Source organism: Moschus berezovskii, chromosome 8 (genome assembly GCF_049115385.1).
Source record: "Moschus berezovskii isolate FMDL1 chromosome 8, NW_MosBer_1.0, whole genome shotgun sequence".
Lineage (NCBI taxonomy): Eukaryota > Metazoa > Chordata > Mammalia > Artiodactyla > Moschidae > Moschus > Moschus berezovskii.
The window spans coordinates 107,871,508-107,891,805 of NC_142467.1; the positions used below are offsets into that span (position 1 = coordinate 107,871,508).

Genomic DNA, 20,298 nt, shown 5'->3' on the forward strand with positions numbered 1-20,298 from the left:
ATAAATTGAGATACACTGGTTAACCAGAGGGTTCTCTAAACATTCCTATTTGCTGAAACGGTCCAAATGGACCTGACAGAACTGGGGGTGGCACAAAGAAACAGATACATGACCTCTCTCTACCAGCTGTGGTAGAAAGTCAGCCTTTCTTTCTTGGTGGTCAGCCTTACAGTGAGATAGAAAGTTTGAGGAGTATTAGTAATTTAACAAAGGAGCCAGAAACATGAGAGGCCTAACTGCTTTCTTGGGGAGGGAGTTGGAGGAACAAGGTATGCAGGGACGGTCAGGGAACACACTGGAACGAGCTCTAACACCACACCCAGGAGATCCGGCCTGGGCCTCACCTCATCTCTAATTACGTCACCAGCCACTCTAGGCCTGTGTGTGCTGTGACTCTGTTCCTCCCTCCCTCCAGCCACGAGGTGGAAAAGGTGTGCCAGCCACAGCGCCTCCTGCCTCATGTTCTGCAGCAAAGCTGTGTGAATACGGGGCAACAAGGCCTCTCCGCACCCCAGAGCTCAAGGGCCTCAGTCACAGCTTGAGGTGTGGCTGGTGCTGAGAGACCAAAAGCACACAAAATATACTTGGGCCAAAGCAAAGACAGCCCTTGTTCCTGGAAAGGACAACTCAGCCTCATAAAGGAGTCAATTCTTCCCTAACTAAATATTAATGTATAAAAGTAAAAGCAAAAAAATAAAAAATAAATAAATAAAATAAAAGTAAAAGCATCATTTTTTTTCCCTGGATCTGAACCTGATTCTTAAGTTCATCAAGTGAAGGGTTAATCTCTCAATCGTGTCCAACTCTTTGTGACTCCATAGACTATAGCTTGCCAGGCTCCTGTGTCCACAGGATTCCCCAAACAAGAATACTGGAGTGGGCCGCCATTTTCCTCTCCAGGGGATCTTCCTGACTCAGGGATCAAACTCAAGTCTCCTGCACTGCACGCAGATTCTTTACCACCTGAGCCAGCAGGTGTGCATACAGAAACATAAGTATGCAAGAATATCTAGGAACACCCCTGGAACAAGATGAGGAAGAGGCCCAGCTCCACCACATATTACAAGGTGTGTAAAGCCTCTATAGTTAAAACAGTATGACACAGGTCTATGGACAGACAGATCAAGAGAAAGACCAGAAACACAGTTTCTGATGAAACTGGAAAAAGAACCACCTTTTCAACAAATGGTGTTGGGACCACTAGGCAGCTTTTTAGAAAAATATTTAAATTGGTTCTATGCTACAGGAAATATTCTTAATTGTATTTTTTTCACCCATAATCAAAACTTTATTGAAAAACTGACATCAAAATAGGAGAGCGAGTTGTATACCTTACAAAATGAAGCATAATTAGTTAATCTAGGCAGATGAACTGGAATTGCTGAACTGATGAGGCTTCCTGTGATAGAACACAAGCTCAGAAAGGCGTGTGGCTCATCAGTGTTGCTTTTCTAAATGAACACCCTTCGAGGAATCTGGTCTTCCCTCCTGTTGGCTGACACACCACTCACTATTGAACAACTTACACAAAGGACCAGTCTGAGCATGGCTGAAAACCAGAGTAATCTTGTATCTACCTGGACTTTTTACATCCATAAAGTAAGAATTTGGACTTCGAACAAGCTGTTTCTTTTTATGATTCTTCTTTTCCAAGGAAGGATGCAATAAAATTCCTGCCAAAGGCAGGGTGATCCCTTTGCAAGTCCAGCCCATGCAGGTCTCTTAATTGTACTCTTTTTTTTCCAAGATGTATTTATTTTTGGTTGTGCTGGGTCTTTGTTGCTGTGTGCGGGCTTCTCTAGCTGTGTCAAGCAGGGGCTATCCTTTCGAGAGGGATGGGTTTCTCACCTTGGTGGCCTCTCTTGTTGTGGAGCACGGGCTCTAGGGTGCTTGGGTTTCAGCAGTTGTGTAGGCTCTAGGGTGTAGGCTCAGCAGTTGTGGCACACGGGATGTGGAATCCTTCGGGACCAGGCACTGAACCTGTGTCCCTTGTACTGGCAGGCAAACTCTCAAACCCCTGGACCACCAGGGAAGCCCTCTTAATTCTATTCTTAAGCTGACCCCTAACTCAAGCACACTGGGAGCAGGGTCGGATGTGGCTGCACGGGGAGGACAACGCAGACTGGAGAAAGTGGACACAGGCGGGGCGGGAGGGGCTTCTGGGTGCGCTGTGACAGGAGACAGCGAGGCACAAAAGACCCTGCTACACGCAGAGGCCTACCCGCGCTGCAAGAACCGAGAGAGAATACACACACCCGTGCTGCCAATAAATGGAAATGGCTTCTCATTACTGATGGACAGGGAAATGAGGCTTCTCTGAGTTTATCTTTTGTCATTTTTACTTTTCAGTTCAGTTCAGTCGCTCAGTCGTGTCCGACTCTTTGCGACCCCATGAATCACAGCACGCCAGGCCTCCCTGTCCATCACCAACTCTCGGAGTTCACTCAAACTCACGTCCATCGAGTCGGTGATGCCATCCAGCCATCTCATTCTTCGTCGTCCCCGTCTCCTCCTGCCCCCAATCCCTCCCAGCATCAGAGTCTTTTCCAGTGAGTCAACTCTTCACATGAAGTGGCCAAAGTATTGGAGCTTCAGCTTTAGCATTAGTCCTTCCAATGAACACCCAGGACTGATCTCCTTTAGAATGGACTGGTTGGATCTCCTTGCAGTCCAAGGGACTCGCAAGAGTCTTCTCCAGCACCACAGTTCAAAAGCGTCAATTCTTTGGCGATCAGCTTTCTTCACAGTCTAACTCTCACATCCATACATGACCACGGGAAAAACCATAGCCTTGACTAGACGGACCTTTGTTGGCAAAGTAATGTCTCTGCTTTTTAATATACTATCTGCTGCTGCTGCTGCTGCTAAGTCACTTCAGTCGTGTCCGACTCTGTGTGACCTAGGTTGGTCATAACTTTCCTTCCAAGGAGTAAGCATGCCATACAAATTCTGTACTTATTTTAAAAATTAAATTAAAAAGGATAAGAAAAAAGGCCTCCAAATAGATTCTCAGCAGAAACAAATGAATTTGACTGTGTCAAATTGATGACATAACCACAAACACAAAATGAATTAACTGAAGCAACTACTGAACACATTACAGGTGTGATTCTTCTAAGGGAAAGAAACACAAAGTCATCTTGCCTTTTATTAAACAGGTGGGTACTGGATGCAGTCATTTTCCACCTATCCTACGAGCACTGGGGGCGAGAATGTATCACCCCACCTGAGGCTGCTGGAGTTCTCTGGCTCTCTCTCCAGGGGACAAAGCGGACAGCATCTTCTGCGGAACACTGCTCAGAAAAGGCTGCCACAGAGACTGAGGAATAACACCAAGCCCTGGCAGTGCCAAGTAAGCAGGACAATGCAGAGTTCTCTTTCTGCATTGGGAGAAAAAAGAAAACTGCTAAAATGCTCCTGCCTGCCCTTCACTGAGCAGTGTGATGTCCTACATGCGGCAGCAGCCCAGTTCTAAGACCTGTAAGGCCCAGCAGCCCCAAGGCCTGTAAAAGGCAGTACTAGGCTGAGTACCTCCAAGGCCACCAGTGCTCCATGTGGCTGGTCTGTGTCTCACAGGAAGCAAGAGGCATCCAGCGCAGGAGACCTACTCAACGTCCAAATTTGCTATAAGGGCTTAGACACACTGACTCCCAGAAATGTTCCAGGAAATGTAAAATTCTTAACCGTATCCTTAAGTAAACCAAGGCACAACTCTCTAGCACGTTGGGAATAGGGCAAGGGTCCAGAACCCCTAGCTGGCGGTAGGATGCAATCCAGAAAGCATGGGAATCCCACCCACTCCAAGCGGAGCTCAGCCAAGTTAAGGCTCGGTACTGAGAACACATGGCCTTCAGGCGGCCTCCCCCTGAAGCAGAATCCTCACCCCGCAGGCAGAGTGGGTTCTATGGCCTTTGGTCTGTAGAATGTTGAAAGTTTACCCCACTGAAGAATGGACAAGGGTGCCAAGCCACTACTACAGGGGAGTGCTTGTTGCTCACACCTGGACCAAACCCACCCTCACACGACATGAGCAGCACACTCTCACCCCGCCCAGAGCTGCCAGCACGAGCAGGGGCAGTGCCCTCCTCCTCAGACTCACAGGCGAGGACACACTCTCCTCTCTGCCTCTGCACAGGCTCTGGGGAACCTTCACGTCCTTCTGCCGGGGTGTTCTCTCCCCCTTCCCCTGACCAACACCCACTGAGCCTTTGGATCCAGCTTAAACTTCCCTCTGAGGGCGGCTTTTCCTGACGCCCCAGATGAGGGCAGGTCTCCAACAACCCCAGACAGATGCTTCTCCAGAAAAGCCCTGAGCTCGGTGGAAGAGAAGTCATGATCTATCCTGGGGGCGACCTTCTATGGGCTCTCAGGACACTCATGAGGTGAACATAAATCAAAGGGGCGTGATGGGTACGTACCAAAGGTCAGGGTTGTCAATGCTGTTTTCTATGCTGAACTGTTCAATCTCTGGTCCCACCTGAGCAACAAATTTGGCCAGTTTCTCTGCAGTCTCCATTGTCTTCGTATCAACTACAAAATAAAGCAACTGTCATGTACCGGTTCTGAGCTGCCAATTTCCATGTGAACATCATGGGGTTGTGGAGAATGATTACAAAGACGACCCGTCACTGTGGTCTTACCCTTTGCCATGTGCCTCTGCCGCTCTGTCCAGCAGGGGTGGACTCTCCTTTCTCTCCTTGAACTGGGGCTGGCCCTGGGACTCATTCTGACTGAGAATGTGACAGAAATGTGGAGCCTGGGCCTGAGACGCCTCAAGCACCTCCTCTGCATCTCCTGGATACACAATCCAACCATCAGGCTTACTGCTGGGGGGTGACAGGCATGCAGCCCACAAGCTCCATCTCCTCAGCTACCAGTCCCTGACTACTGGCCACTGCCTGCAGCTAGCAGGCCCAGCTGAGCCGACTTGAAACAACACTCGATGCTTTCTGTTTGAAGCCACAGTTTGGACTGGCTTGTTACATAGCAATAACTAGAAAAATGTTATCAGTTGAGTAGATTTTTTTCCCTCTACATTCCCATCTAGTGCTGAGGGGAAGCACTGGCCATAGGGCAGCCCTGTTGTGTGGAAGGAGAAGGCAATGCTTGGGAGAAACAGAAGAAACTGCAAGTCATCTAACTCTAAGGAAGGAAATGAGCACACTTAGCAGGGAAGAGGAAACAGAACGAGAACCAGGGCAGCCCTATGAGAAGTGCAAGGGGCAAGAATAGAGAGAATCGGATCAAGGAGCTCACCGCTCCAAGCACGGGCACATGGTACACCCTGCTGGCCAGCAAGGGAACTGTGCAGGGAAGCTCAGACTCAGCAGGCAGCACGCATGCTGGCTCCCCGCTCAGGACAAGAGGAAGGGGCAGCAGGACTCCAGGGCCTCCCCGTGAGGAGGCGAGAGGAGAGCCTCGGTGGGCGCTGTCCTGGCTGGGTCCCTCTTGCTGCTGTCTGCTGCCCAGCCCAGCCCACTGAAGCTGCCTGCCTCCGCAGAGACCCCTGGAGATAGACCAGAGTTGTGGCTGGGGCCCAGAGGACAGGGACAGGGGTGAGCACTCACCATCAATAGACGGGGAAAGAGAAGAGGTCTGAGGGGCTTCGGAGACATCCAAGCCTCCTGGCTTGGGGGATGGGCCTGAGGCTTCAGGGCTGGGGTCCCGAGGCGAGGGTCCGGCCAACTCTGGGGGGCAGTCCTTGGCAGCATCACTTCTGTCTGGCTGGGGCGGCTTGCCCTGCAGGAAGCCCGGAGCCTGCCGGCCATGGTGTTTCAGCCTGGTGCCTGAGGAGAGTAGGGTCTGGGTCCCAGTGGTGGCTCTCCTCACTTTCCAGCCCCGGAGTCCTTGAGCTCTAAGATGTCCCCGCCGCCGCCCTGGTAGGAGCCTTCTCTTGAGGCTCCGGACTGCCCGGGCATACAGCATAGCCCGGACCGCACACTCTGCTGCCATTGGCTTCTGATCTGCTCCTGGCAAGGTCTGGCTAATCCGCTGCATTTCTGCCAGCTTCAGCTTGTAATATTTATACTCCAGACTACTGTCGTCAGACAAAAACCTATGTAACAAAACAGGAACAGCAGGACATTTGTGAACATACTAGCACAACCAAATTGCTGCTGTAAATACATTTCTGCAAACCCTTTCTACTTGGTGGCCTCCTTGCTGATGGAGAGGCTCTGCCCAGCGCTACCAAGGACCCAGCGCTGGGCCCTGGTCATGTGTCCTGCTCAGAGTGACCACGGGGTGATCAGGAGCTTTGATGGAGCACTGGTTGATTCCTCCTCGATTTCAGCACCATGAAGGAGCTCATGGCTCCTGGTGGCCTCACATGGAAGTCAACTGCTGCCAGGGAATGGCAGGGATTGCTCCCAGACACTGCTTTCAGGAGGTGACACCCTTCAAATGGTGGACACTCAGCGACCTTTTAATTACATCATTAAGGACAGCGTGCCATTGATGTGAAATCATGTGCCAGAGTCATAAGGAGAAGAGTACAGAACAGTCTGAGTTACATGTACTGACATTACATGTACTAACACAGAAAGAGATCCATGACACAGCCCATGGAGAGCAAGCTACAGAACTCCAACACTGAAACACACCCTGTGAAACTGCCTTTGTGTACATAACATCCATGTATATTTGTTTTTATCCACACAGATTGATTGCTCTAAGGAGTGGGTGAGAAAGGGGAATGGCAGGGTCTTTCACATTATTTACTTTGCAGACCACTTCACTAGCACTTTCTTTCATCTCTATTAACCCTTCCTCCTAGTCCCATTTTTTTCACCATTTTTCCCTCGCCTCATGAATTGAATGGTTATCTTCACTCTTTATTTCTGATAAACACATGCAAGGTGACAGTTTTCCCCCAACCTGCTACTTCCTTCTAAAGAGTTTCTAATTTCAATTCTAATTCTCTTTCATACGAAAAGTTATTAGAAGCCAGTTTTATTTAGGCTGTTGCTGGTTTCAAGTTTTATGCATTGCACAAAGTGGCCAACATGATTTTCCTTTCCTAGGATGGTCTGCAGTTTTCTCCATGACCTCATTCATACCAAGGTTTTTGTGAATGTTCAACTTCAGTTTGTGTTAAAGAATAAGCAGCATCTGGTGAGTATGGTAGTATTTCACGAGGCTTTTGGACTGTCTGCTATTGAGATCATGTATTAGGTAAGGTTCCCCACTGCCAGTGGCAGAAGCTGACTGGCCATGAGGTGGCAGTGCACAGCAGGATGCTGGCAGTTCTGTGTAATGTGGCGTGTCCCTGGCGGGCAGCTCTGTATGGAGCTCCTGCTGATGCTCACTACACAGTTAAGGTCTGGCTGGATCTGGGGGAACAGGCTGTGCTGGCTCCCCTGCTGCCCGAGACACTCTGCTGGGCAGCAGCAGCATCCTGTGAGACTGCACCCTTACCAGCCTAGGTTCCCACATGAGGGAAGGCGGACCAACACGGATGCTCCAGCTCTCAAGTCAAATGTAGCCCCCTATCCACGGTAGAAAGCGGAGTAAATGCCAGGTGACCCGGATCCCCACCACGGGAGTCCCTTTTCTGTGGTCGATTCTAATGCCAAGTGCAGGTTCCACACATCAGTCACAAGCCCATCTCCCCCAGCTCCAGTGGAGCATAACATCAACAGCTCAGTGCACTCCCCAGCTAGCCTGCCAGGCTCAAATCCCAGTGTAGTCACGCACTAGCTGTGCCTCAGTTTCTCTATCTATAAGATGGGATGGGTGATAATGATAAGTTATTTCACCATGTTGCTGTGAGGCTTGAATTATATACTTTTTGTTACGAAGAAAATGTTTTGGGAAATTCCCTGGTGGGCCAGTGGTTTGGACTTGGTGCTTTCACTGCCAGGACCTGGGTTCGATCCCTGGTTGGGGAACTAATATCTCACAAGACGCACAGCTCAGGCATTAAAAAAGAAAAGAGCAGCATAGGTGTGTCATCTCTAAGGATATAACAGTTAACTGTTAAAAGGAGCTTAAAGAACTAAAAGTGACTGTCTCTAAGGAGAAAACTCAGGGACTTCTCTGGCAGACCAGTGGTTAAGATTCTACTCTTCTACTGTAGGAAGGGCATGGGTTTGATCCCTGGTTGGGGAATGATCCCACAGGCTGCATTGGCATGGCCAAAAAAAAAAAGGTGGAACTGGCATGAGAATGGATCATGGCAGAAACATTTTGCCTTTTGTGATAACATTGATTTTTTTGGTAAATCACACACAAGTACCACTTTGACTTAAGAATTTAAATATATACACCAAAAACCTAAGTTTACTATTTTTTTTTAAACACAGTTTCTTTGCACACTCTTTCTTCTTATAGGCTCTGGGTAATTCTGAAGGAGTTCACAAGTGATCAAATCTCTGAGTCAGCTCTCTAATCTGTTTTTCATTCAGATCATTTCTATCAGCTAACCACTGAGATTATTTCAATAATCGCATTCTTCAATTCCAAGATCTTTAATTGGCTGTTTTTCATAATAAGCAGTTCCTATTTCATGGATATAATATGCTATTATCCATCTAAGACTATTAATCACATATGTATTTTTAGACAGTCTTCTTTTTCTTATAGTAACTCTGTCTTAGGTGTCAGATCTGTTGAAGTTTGGTGATCCTCTTTCATGACGCTGATTTTCCTCAAATACATGCTTACTTTTGATTTGCAGGCCCGCTCACCACCACCACCACACATACCCCCAAGCCTGGCTCTGATTCTGTCCGCCACCCCCAGCTGTCAGTGACCGTGAGCCTGCAGGGAGTGTGCAGCAGTCACGGGGCAGGGATACATGTTCCCAGTCCTCTCAGGGTCCCCCTTCCCTCCAGCCCAATAATCTCAACAATCCCCTGGAAACTGGCCCTGGGTCTTTCAAGTCTACATGACATCTTACCCAGAGGAATTAGTCCCTGCTTTCCTCTGTCAGTCTGAGGCTATCTAGCCTCCTTCCTTCAGCATAAGCACTGGCTGAGACCACAGCGCCTGAGTGTGAATCTCAGCTCTGTCTGTTACTAGCTGTGCATCCTCCAGGCAAGAGGCTTCTTTAAGTCTCAAGTTTTCTGTCTGTCTGTAAATATGACAACATATCTACTTCAAGAGGTTGTTTATGAGGGTTTGGCCAGCTAGTGCTTAAATCAGTAAAGTGCTAAGAAGGGTACCAAGTGCACAAAAAGCAAAAGATTCGCTAAATAAAAAGTATTCAATAAATGATACTGGGGCAATTAGGTTACTGGGTTTTGTTTTTTTTTTAACTTTTAAGTTGTATGCCTATCTTATTCAATATATGAACATAACATTTTAAGAATTCTGTCAAAATAAAACCATAACAATTTCTAACTCTCCTCCTGGAAATCATACTGGTTATCACCAAAGCTCTGGCACCGTTACACAGAAATTTTAACCTTTCAAGCATCTTTAGTAATTACAACAGCAAGAACAGAAAATCTGGGGATCTCCTTGTTGGTCCAAATCCACCTGTGAATGCAGCAGACACGGGTTTGATCCCTGGTTGGGGAAGATCCCACATGCTATGTGGCAATTAGGCCTGCGGGACACCCCTCCTGAGCCCACAGACTGCGACCGCTGAAGCCCATGCACCGAGAGCCCATGCTCTGCAACGGAAGTCACACCAATGGAAAACCCGCGCCCTGCAACGATGGGCAGTCCCTGCTCACCACAACTAGAAAAGGCCTGAGCTCAGCAATAGACAAAAATAAATAATTAAAAAAAAATAAATTAAAAATAAATAGCCAAAAATAAATAAATTAAAAAAAAAAAAGAATCTACCATGCAATACAGGGGACACAGGTCCAATGGTGGTTGGAGAGCGAGGACCCCACACGCCACAAACACTGAGCCTGTGTGCCACAGCTGGGGTCCACGTGCCTCAAAGAGAGGTCCCGCAGGGTGCAACTGAGGTTTGGCTCAGTCAAAGAAATAAATAATGTTTAAAAATTTAAATAAGGGAAGGGCATATTATTTAAAAAACAAAAAATTCTAAAAATCCAACAGAGAGGAATGGCTAAATAAACTGATGACCTACTCTGTAGACCAGTAAACACAGCCATCTGAAATGTCTTCAGAGAGCAGGAATCATGAGCACTTTCCTGTGTAAAAGGAGCAGGGTACACCACAGCAAAATCACAACTGCGTGAGAAACCAGAGCCACCAATGAGAGACAGACTGCTAGCAAACACCCCCAGATGCCAGCGAGCGCCAGTGAGAGCACAGGCGGCTTCGCCCAGCTGTCTGTTCTTCTCCTTTTCTAATAAGCAAATGCTGTTATCAATATTTATGGCAGAAACTTTAATTTTAAAATATTGTTTTATTCAAGCAGAGAGGCAGTAAGACAAAAGGAAGACAGCTGAGCAGAGCAGCAATAAATCAACTGCTGTGCCGTTTCCTCATCTTAAACTCACTCTCTGCACGCGTCTCTCAGCTCGTCCTCAAATCAGCACAGACGAGGAGTCTGAACCCACATGAACCCGACCCACGCTCATGCTCTTCCCATTGACTGACACCGCAGCTCAAAATAAACACTTCACTTTCTTCTCTGGACACCATCAAAGCAACAGAAACACTGCCCTGTACTTTACAGGAGGGATTCAGAAGAGCACCATTTAGAGACCTACCAGTAAGCAGGGTCCTCCTTGAGAAGAGTTCTCTCTTTGGGAGACAGGCTGCCTCCAATGACACGTGCGACCAGCTGGTCAATGATGTCCACCACCTTGTGATCTGCTCGCTGGGGGACCTCTGGAACACACAGAAGGTCTTCTCTGAGAAACATACTGGACCACATGGGGCCTGGGAAGATCAGGATAGAGCCTAAGGATGGAGCCTAAGCAGGCGCCAGCAACTGAAATCCTCCTTCACAAGAGACCAGCATTGAAAACAGGGAAAGGGCCTATTATTCCAGAAACCAATATACAAAATATCCTCTCAAAAGCTATAGTAGCATAATCACTAGGAGAGAAACAGTCGCAAACTTAGTGACTGTACAGAGCAATATTCTATAGAAGGAAATGGTATGGAGCAACTCCTTATCACTTTTTGCATACAGCTTAACTTGTTCACAATATTAAGGGGAAAACAGAAAAACATAAAATGTAGCTAAGTATAAAATATTGTAAAAAGTATATCTAAACTGTAATTTGCATATGAAAAAACGAAGCAGAGATACAAATAAATAGACACACAGAAAAAAAAAGATTAGACAGAAATATACCAGAAAGTTAACAGAGGTTATCTATGGGTGGCAGATTTAGCAGGGATTTCACTTTTTTGTGTGCTTTATCTATAAAAAATAAACACATGTGATGTGTAATCAGAAAACATACATAAGCTCACAAAGAAAAATTGTCCAATTAAAAAAGTTAATATAAAAAAAATCAATAGTTCCAAGATAGGTGTTCATAGAAAGTATCTGTTGAATGTTTGAAAAAACACGTCTTTTAAAGTGTGAATTTCCTTTGATATTTGCTAGTTTTAACAGCACAGATGGTCTATTTGTTCATTCATTCAATAATCAGTCCCAAACTGGAGAGGTTTTCCAGTTTATTGTGGAAAGGTATTGACATTCTCAACATCAGTGTGAATTCTTAACACAGGATGTATCAATCCTTCATTTCCCCTCTGAAATTACTTTTTTGTTGTTGGCTCTCATTTTATATAACTGCTGGTTTTACATGATTTTACAAAACAGTAAGAGCTTCAAAATCAGAGGCTTTCAAAGACAATGAAATTTTTGCATCACTGCAACCAACTCTAGAGAAGATGACCACAGTTACGGGCCAGACAGTGGATCTTACCTTGGGCCCAGCGCTCTTTCTGTGGATATCTCCTTTCAAGGAGGATTCAATTTTTTTTTTAATGAAAATAATAGTAAGAATCAAGAAATTCAACCAAAGATATCATCCCAGCATTTCTAACAGTAATGGAAGTAGTGGCAGCCTATGCCCCGTTAGATGTGGACAATGGTGCCATCTACCTGATGACCAGACAAGGAGTCAATGCTTGACAGATGCCAATTTCACAGGGACCCAGCTCTACTCAGGCTCAGAAACCTTTAATAAAAAGCACTATGACTCCAACATCAAGGGAGATGCAGCAATGCTGCAGAAGCACGGCAAAGAGCCTCTGATAATCCCGTGCAGGAGCAGACTGCAGTGTCTCGGTGCAGCGCGATGGCAGCGGCAGGCCGCCCGCACAGCCGCACAGCCAGGGACGGTGCTGGGCAGCTTCAGGTTGGGGGCTTTCTCGTTCCTCTCAATGTCGGTCACACAGGCCTCCACCCCACTACTTTGGGGGACGTGGGGAAGAGAGGCCCCACTCCAGCCCTGAGCTCACTTCTGAAAGGCTCCCTCTCTGGCAGCAGGTGTGGCCGCCCATCCATGGAGGGACCTGCCCAGTGCCTGTAGCAGCCAGGACTCCACAAGGGTGAAGACTGAGGAGATTCAGGGACAAAGGCAACTTACCAACTTGACTGGGGCAATGGAAGCTGAAAACGCTATTAGAGGGAAAAGGGGCTTCCTCAGTGGCCACTATGTGTGCTCATGGCTTCTGGGCTTTCTGGGCTGTGAAAACATCCATCCTGGGAGCACAGGAGGAGGGAAAGGGACGCCACACAGCCAGTCACTTCTACTACCTTCTTCTTTGTCTTTCCCCTCCCCAGTAGGCCAACTTGTTAACTGCAGGTTACCAGGTATACTGAAGTGATCTCTCAACTTCTAGCCAGTTTAGAAAAGTGAGCAGGCGAAAAGGTGCCTCCACCATCTAGCCCTCAGAACAGTTCAGAAATAGCCTTCCTGACTCCCCATGCTGGGCTGGGGCCTCTCCTATATCCCCTTAATCCCAGCACAGGAGGGGCTGGGTTTGTGATTTCTTCCCCTCAGAAGCCTGGGGGATCCTTGGAGACTGTGGCCTGTATTTACTTTCCTTTCAAGTAATAACTCAGGGCTGGGGGTGGGGGGGCGGGGCAGAGAAGGGGTAATTTTTGGAACAAGGCTTCTTAACCTTGGCTATAAGATAATACAAACAACCCAGATAGTAAAGCAATACTGTGTACAAACATCCATCCACACGCTTATAAAATGAGTGGCAGTCACTGTGAGTTTTCTCCTTAAATTCTGATTTGTTTCCAACAAGAACTTCAGTGTACAAATAGCAAAGAGAATGAGAGACATTACAAAAAAGCAAACAAATCACAACAAATAGAAACTGCTGTTGCTTTCCTTACCATCACTAAGACCACTCAGAGCCTTGGCCTGAATTTCAGGTTCTGTAGGAGGCGCAGCTTTCTCATCTTGGGCTGGCTCGGATTCAGCTTTCTTGACCTGGAGTGGACACCCACTGCTGACCAGCCAGGCCTTCAGGTGATCGATGTACTCTCTCCCAAACAGAGTAGAGTCCTCGAAGTTTGGAAATGCGGCGGGAGATGGAGCTATATCTTGGAGGCCAACAGCTTCCAGGATTTTCTCTTGCCGGAAGGAAGAGGCCAAGGAGAATGTCTGTCCCAGAAGAGCTAAAGACTTCCGGCAGAGAGAATTGGTGGTCTCCAGGGCAATAGCCAAGTCCAGGGGGTTAGTGAGGGTCTTCATCTTCACACTCAGCTCGTAGGCATTGCAGGCCATGAGCAGGGGTGTGACACTCTTCAGCAGCCGGTCTTGTAGTCTCATTATGTATTTATCAAAGGGCTTTATGATTTCAAAAAAGCAATTTTTGGTCTTCACAGCACCTTTGTCTAAAAGCATGTTTAAAAACTCGTTATCAACTCTGGGTGTTTTCAAAGCGGAGTGCTTTAAAAATTTGATAGTAAAAAAGCAAAAATCTCTGTGCTCTGGTTTTAAGGAGCATTTGAATGAGGCGAGCATTTTAGCACATGTTTCTGTTTCAAGTTCAAAGAGAGTCTGGAAAAGTTGGGAAAATTTAACATCATCTTTTATGGTGTGGAATCCTGCCCACTTGATTATTTCTATCCCAAATCTCGAGAAGACATCTGACTTATCTATGATGTCGAAACTCATCTTTCTCCTGGGGAGCCGGACATCCTTCAGATCAAGCCCCAGAGGAACTTTCCGCGTGGGGAACTGGACATCTTCTGTCCCTGGGTTTGTCACCAGCGTCACGTCAGGACTTGAGGTGGTTTTCGGGATTTGGTTAGTGCCCTGAGTTTTGGGAGTGATACGACTCATAGTGGGTCCCTTTTTCGTGCTCACGTTTCTCAGCATGACAAATTTCCCAACCCCCATTTTAGAAGTGAGCAGGCCTTGAGTCTCCCCCTTTCCCAAGAGAGCACCCTCCTGGTCAGCAAGGTTTAGACCTCGGCCTCTGCCCTGGACTTGGCTGCTGCCCCTAAGCACAGAGTCTGCCTCCCCTGGACGATCCACGTCATAATCACGACTCTCTTTCTCCAAGCACTCTTTCTCAATCAGCCTGGAGGAGCCAAAGTCCCCCAGTAATGCAGAAGGGCCAAAACTACACTCCTGTGACCAAGAGGATTCTTGAGAAACTGAGTGGGCAAAGTCTTGTTCCCAAGAGCCACGGAGTGCAAATTTCCAGTCCTGAGAGCGGAAATGTCCCAGTTTCCGGTGGCCAAAGACCTGGTCTCGGGAGTTAGGGTGGGAAAACTCCAGATCCCGACCACATTCTTTGCGAAAGTAGCTGTCTTCACTTACAGAAGGGTTGCTTGACCTGAAGGAAGGTCCTGGAAATACATCACCTCTCAGGCCTTCTCTCCCACTGTCTCGAGGATGAGTTACAGATGCACCCAGAGTGTACCTGCTGTCACTGTGGACGTCATCAAACATATCTGCTCTGGCTCTTGGGACTGTCCTTAGAAGATCTGAAATAAGCAATCCAAAAAGAAACATAAAGGTATGTGTCAGACCAGAGGCTGCAAGTGGATGATCTGCAGACCACCAGCAGGGTGCTTTCCCAGTCAGAGTGCATTTTAGAAACTCACATGGAAAATATGTGTGGTTTCACTTAAAAACCTAGGTTTCTACTTTTGCAAACAGAAGAGCTATGAGTCCTGGGCCTGTATCTGGCCTGACGATAGTCCATGGAGGCAAGGCAGCAATGCAGCTCACTCATTCAGATCTGTTGCCCTACCTCTGTTTCACAAGGCTTCCCTGGTGGCTAAGCTGGGAAAGAACCTGCCTGCGATGCAGGAGACCTGGGTTTGATCCCTGGGTTGGGAAGATCCCCTGGAGAAGGAACGGCTACCCACTTCAGTATTCTGGCCTGGAGAATTCCATGGGGTTGCAGAGTTAGTCACAACTAGCAACTTTCACTTCACTTTCTGTTTTACAAGCCTTCTTTTAGACTCAGGGATGGGCATTTGGTTCCCAAATAACCTGGTCTTACTGTGACCAGAACACTTGTGTACTATCACACAGCAGACAGGTTTTCTAGAGGCTGCCTGCTTCCTATGAGGAACTCTTGGCCCACAGTGCCACTGAGGCGGGAGCTATATCTGACACCGCACCCACCACTGCTGGCTGGACCTTAGCTGAGCACTTGATCCAAAGGTGGCTGACGGGCTCCCTCAGAAAGGGTCATTAAGCCAACCAATACCTGAAAAAAGAGACTGAGCAAGTAAGAGGGAAGGCAAAAGTTAAACAGGCCACAACAACAGAAACCACAATGGAAACTGAACAGTATGTGCTTTTGTCCTCCTCTGTGCAGAAATGAGAAAAATAGGACACTCTGTTTGCATTTGTTCATTCATGCATAAAGAAACGGAAAGGGGAATTCCCGGGCAGTCCAGTGGTTAGGACTCCACGCTTTCACTGCCAAGAACCTGGGTTCAGTTCCTGATCAGGAAACTAAAATCCCACATGCAGCATGGCGCAGCCAAAAAGAAAAAAGAAACCGTAAGGAGTCAAAAAAAGAAGAGAACTATGGGCACAAGGGAACAGAGGGCCTCAGGGAGACATCTGCACAGAGCGCCTTTCTTACTTTCTGAATCAGGATCCATTACCGAGGCAAAAAGTCAATCGTAAAAGAGAGAGAAGTAGTGACGGGTCAACACGCCACAGGAAACAAGGGCTTTCTATAAATCCAAGTTTATCTGTCCAACAAGTACTTACTAAGCACCTACTGTATATGGGCCCTGTTCTAGGCCCTGAAGTTATAGCATGGAAAAGACACAGCAAAGTCCCTACTTTCCTGGACTCTTCAGTTGAGGAAGCCAAATAATAAACAAAAAATTCTTCAGGAGTAAGGAAATGCCAAACCGGCGGGAATGTGAAGAGGGAAAGCCATTTTTAAACAGGCTGGTCAGTGTGGGCAGCTCTAACAACAAGGTATCTGAGTAGCAGAGGCCTGGCGTGAGGGGTCAGAATGTGCAGTTATGGGGAAAGTCTACCAGGTAGAGGGAGAGTGAGTGTAAGCTGAGATGAGTACAGGACAAATGCGGTGAGAATGGAAGAGGGAAGGAGGGACAAAGTGGTAAGGAGGCAGCACCTAGATTCTGCTGCACACTGCAGTCCTGGGGCATTCTGATTTAATTAACTGGGGTGAGGTGTGACCTGGGCATGAGGACTTTTAAAATGCTCCCAAAGTATTCTAACATGTAGCAAAATTAGTGAACTACTATGACAGGTGATGCAAACAGAAGTGGGTGCACACCAGATCAACCCAGGCCCTCGACAGGACTCCAGAGTTTACCATGAATGAGACAGAAAGCCATGGGGGGTTGGAGCAAAGGGACAACCTCACTGGCTTCTGTGTGGGGAACAGACTGCAAGGGGCAAGAGTGGAAGTTCCAGCAAGGAGTCCACCAAGATAATGCAGATATTGATGGTTTTTGATGGCCTGGTTATGGTGGGAGCATTAGAGGAAGAGTGGTGACTGGATTCTGCCCAACAGGACCTGGTTTACAAGGCCTCAGAAAAATGCAGCAGAGAGAGAGAGAGAGGCAGACCAATGGACCATGCAGCTCTATGACACAGAGATGGTTCCAGAACCATCCAGCATCAGACTGGGTTCAGAGTCTCCCCCGCCCCCAACCTTTCTTGAGATAACTTAAGATATGTGTTAGAGTTTGAGTCTCTAGAGAAGATAAACCAATTCAAATCTCCAAATATATATATACACACATACACGTGTTTTTGCATATACATGTGTATCAATGTACATATGCACACACACATATGTATATATATAAACACACATGAAGTATTCAGGATTCATATATGGCTAAAAGAATTAAAGGATACACAAAACACCACAGATATGGTTACTTCCAAGGAATAAGGAAGCAGCAAAGAGGCTTTTTACACCCTGTTCTTTTTTTTGGCCCCACAGTGTGGCATGTGGGATCTCAGTTCCCCAACCAGGGATCAAACCCTGCCTTAGGAGTGTGGAGTCTTAACCACTGGATGGCCACGGAAGTCCCGACATTCTGTTCTTAACTACTTAATCCTTCCAATCTTTTGTAACAGGAATGGTTTTGTCTGCTGCTTATACAATTTTTGAAAACTCAAGACTTTGGAGACACCTTCTAAGCCTCAGTTTCTCTGGGTCCAAAGCACATAATAAGTTATCCCCACCCCAAGCACTTAGACTCATGCAGCCAGCACCGAGGAAGCCTTCTCTACACCAAGGCTGGCTCAAGGGCTGGTGCAGCAGCAAACAGTACAGGCCCAAAGGAGGCCAGCCCATAGCAGGGCATCACGCACACAGTGTACAATCAATCTCCAGGCCCACTTGGGCCTCCTGGCGGAAGACACCTGTGGACTAGGACTTACTGACTGAGGGAATCAATCACACAGAGCTGAGATGAGGGATTCACAACACAGACAAGCACACAGTATCAGTGAAACAACAGGCCTAAGGCAGAGGATGAGAGCTAGGAGCCTCATGCACTGTGGGGCGGGACCTCCAAGCTGTCTTGCCATTTACACTAGGCCCATTTTTTATTCTGCTGACATGATGCTTCAAAACTTTGCAAAAGGAATGTTTTCAGGCAGGGCCTACATTCAGCAGCTCCACAAGGCTCCAAGGCCCTCCTGTCTTGCACACCAGTTACTTGGCTGCTCCCGCACTTGTCTGAGGATGTAAAACCAAAATAGGGAGCCCCAAGAGCCTAAGCCTGGCCTTGGTCCTGCAAAGTTAGCACTAACAGATCTGTGGGGAGAGAAGATTTGAGGGAATGAAGCCAGAAACTGAAAGACATTTCAGGAGGAGATTACTGCAATAATCCAGGTAAGACCTGATTAAGAGCTCAAACCTGGGTAGTGATAGTGGACATGGAGTCAGGCAATTTATTTAAGAACCCTTCTTTAGGTGGGGCAAGGTGCCTTGGGGAGAAGCTCTGGATAATGACAATATCTCCTTTTACATGATTTAACAGGTGGACCAAGAGAAAATTTTATCTCCACTTAAGAAGGTAAAATCTGAGGAGCTGCAGATTGGGCCCCAATTCTAAATACATGCTCCATCCACCTGCCTCACTCCCCCCAAAACCACGCACTTTAATTTACCTTGAGCTTTAAACTGAAGAGTTTCACCTACAGCCTCACCACTGGGATCCATATATCGGTTAGCTTTTTCCTGCAATACAGCATCAAAAGTCTCCTGTGCAATTCTCCTTGCTGCCATGTTTCTCTGATCTGTAATGAGAAGAGGCAGGGAAAGACACTAAGAATGACAACTAACGCTCACAAAGCTTGATCTATTCCACTTAATCCTCAGAGTAACCAAGCAGTGACCCATAATCTGGTATGGCATTTCAGAGGAAGGCTGGTTTATTTTAAAGGGAGCTCTGCCCACATGAACGTCACAGGTGTGTGTTGTCTAAGAAGGAGTAAGATGAGGCTGTTTAAGCAACACACTTATCAGGAGCATAAACCTTTACAAATGATGTTTAGGAAAGACATGATTTTTCCCATTTCTATTTTCCTATTCTACAGACACGGCGAAGAGGCTCTGAGAGCTAACTTCCCCTCTGACAGAGGCGTCTCAGCAAGTGAGGGGAGAAATCCCGGACTAGTGACAATGACCTACTGACAGAGCTTGCTCTGTGCCAGCTCCTGCTGAAGGGGAGGGACTCCCACAACACTTCTTGCAACAATCCAATAAACAAGTGGGGCCCATTATGAATGAAATGACACAAAAGTGCAAAAGGGAGGTTCAGGCTAAGTGACCCAACCAAGGTCAACCAGCCTGGGCTGGAACCTGGCAAACAGGACACTGGTTGTGGGGACAAAGCCCTTAAAACTGATTAGAAAAAGACTGAGAAGCAATATTGAGAAATCCAGTGGTGGTGTCCTTACCCAGCAAGATATTCCTTCCACCTCAAAACCCAAGCCTGCCCCTGCCTGACAGTCATTTCTTATAACCATTACCTCCTTTCCCTACCCTTCAGGCCTCTTCCCTGGCCCCCCTTGTTCTCTGCTATAGAACGGGAGGGGGTTCCGGCCAGGTGGCCCAGGATCAATTCAAGTGATCTAACCTCTCCGTGCCTCCACTTCCCCATCTATGGAACGGGCAGCTCACGGTAAGGGTTGCTGTGGGGATCGAACCAGTTAAAAAAATGTCTAAAGAGGCGGAGTCGGCGCCCCGCAGCCGTTATCACCCCACCAGAGGGGCCGCTCCCGGCTCAGGCTGAATGAATGAACGAACGAAAGAACCCCTTCGGGCGCGGCCCGCCTCCTCTCGGCCTTTGAGGTCGAAGAAAAGGGGGCGTCGGGCCTCGAAGGCCGCGGATCGCCCCCCCAGGCCGACCCGGCCGCGATGCGTCCGCCGCGCAGTCCAAGGGCCGAGCCCGCTGCGCCATCGTGGGGACCCGGGATCGAGCCCAAACCGCGCACCCCCGGGCCCACCCGCCGACAACGCCTGGGCCCGGGCCTCACCCCGAGCCCACCGCGCGCGGAGCCGCCCCCGCCACCGCCTCAGGCGCCTCACCCGCCGCCGCCACCGCGCGAGGCGGGGACATGCAAATAAACCAACGGTCTCCGCAGCGCCGCGCCGCGCAGGCGCAGGCCGCGGCCGAGCCTCAAGGCGGCGGCGCAGGCGGCAGAGCCTCTCGCGCAGGCGCACTGCCCAACCTGCAGGGCGGACACTCTCGAGGCCAACAATTTCTCTCCCTGGGCCGGCGGCGACGGGCAGCGACCCGAAAAAGGCGACAGAGACGCCGCAAACCTGTTGGCCCTCTCAGCTTTACGTGTACTCGCGGTCACTCTTGGTCACCCAGAGAGCGGCTCACAGGGCTGACGGAGGCCGAGGCGCGGCCTCGCCACAGCGCCTGCGCACGTACGGCGGCCGAAAGGGGCCGGGGGCGGGGCAGCC

At 48.2% G+C, this 20,298-nt stretch overlaps 1 protein-coding gene and 1 pseudogene across 9 annotated transcripts in view; both read right to left on the minus strand.

The window, feature by feature from the left end:
* The window catches only part of SUGP2 (SURP and G-patch domain containing 2), a 29,487-nt gene extending 9,197 nt beyond the window's left edge, over positions 1–20,290 (minus strand). For 6 of the 9 annotated variants that reach the window (XR_008686394.2, XR_008686393.2, XR_008686392.2 and 3 more), the window contains exons 1-6: positions 19,915–20,051; positions 18,492–18,620; positions 13,241–14,845; positions 10,638–10,758; positions 5,568–6,055; positions 4,419–4,530 (exon numbers count right to left, since the gene is read on the minus strand). Coding sequence is in view for 6 of the 9 variants with exons in the window: in XM_055429298.2 (XP_055285273.1) it covers positions 4,419–4,530; positions 5,568–6,055; positions 10,638–10,758; positions 13,241–14,845; positions 18,492–18,620; positions 19,915–19,945 (2,486 nt within the window). In the remaining 3 variants the exon portion in view is untranslated. The other 3 variants (XM_055429301.2, XM_055429300.2, XM_055429302.2) reach the window with 3 other exon arrangements.
* LOC148777190 (small ribosomal subunit protein eS27-like pseudogene) lies at positions 9–2,251 on the minus strand (annotated as a pseudogene).
* Positions 20,291–20,298: the final 8 nt, after the last annotated feature.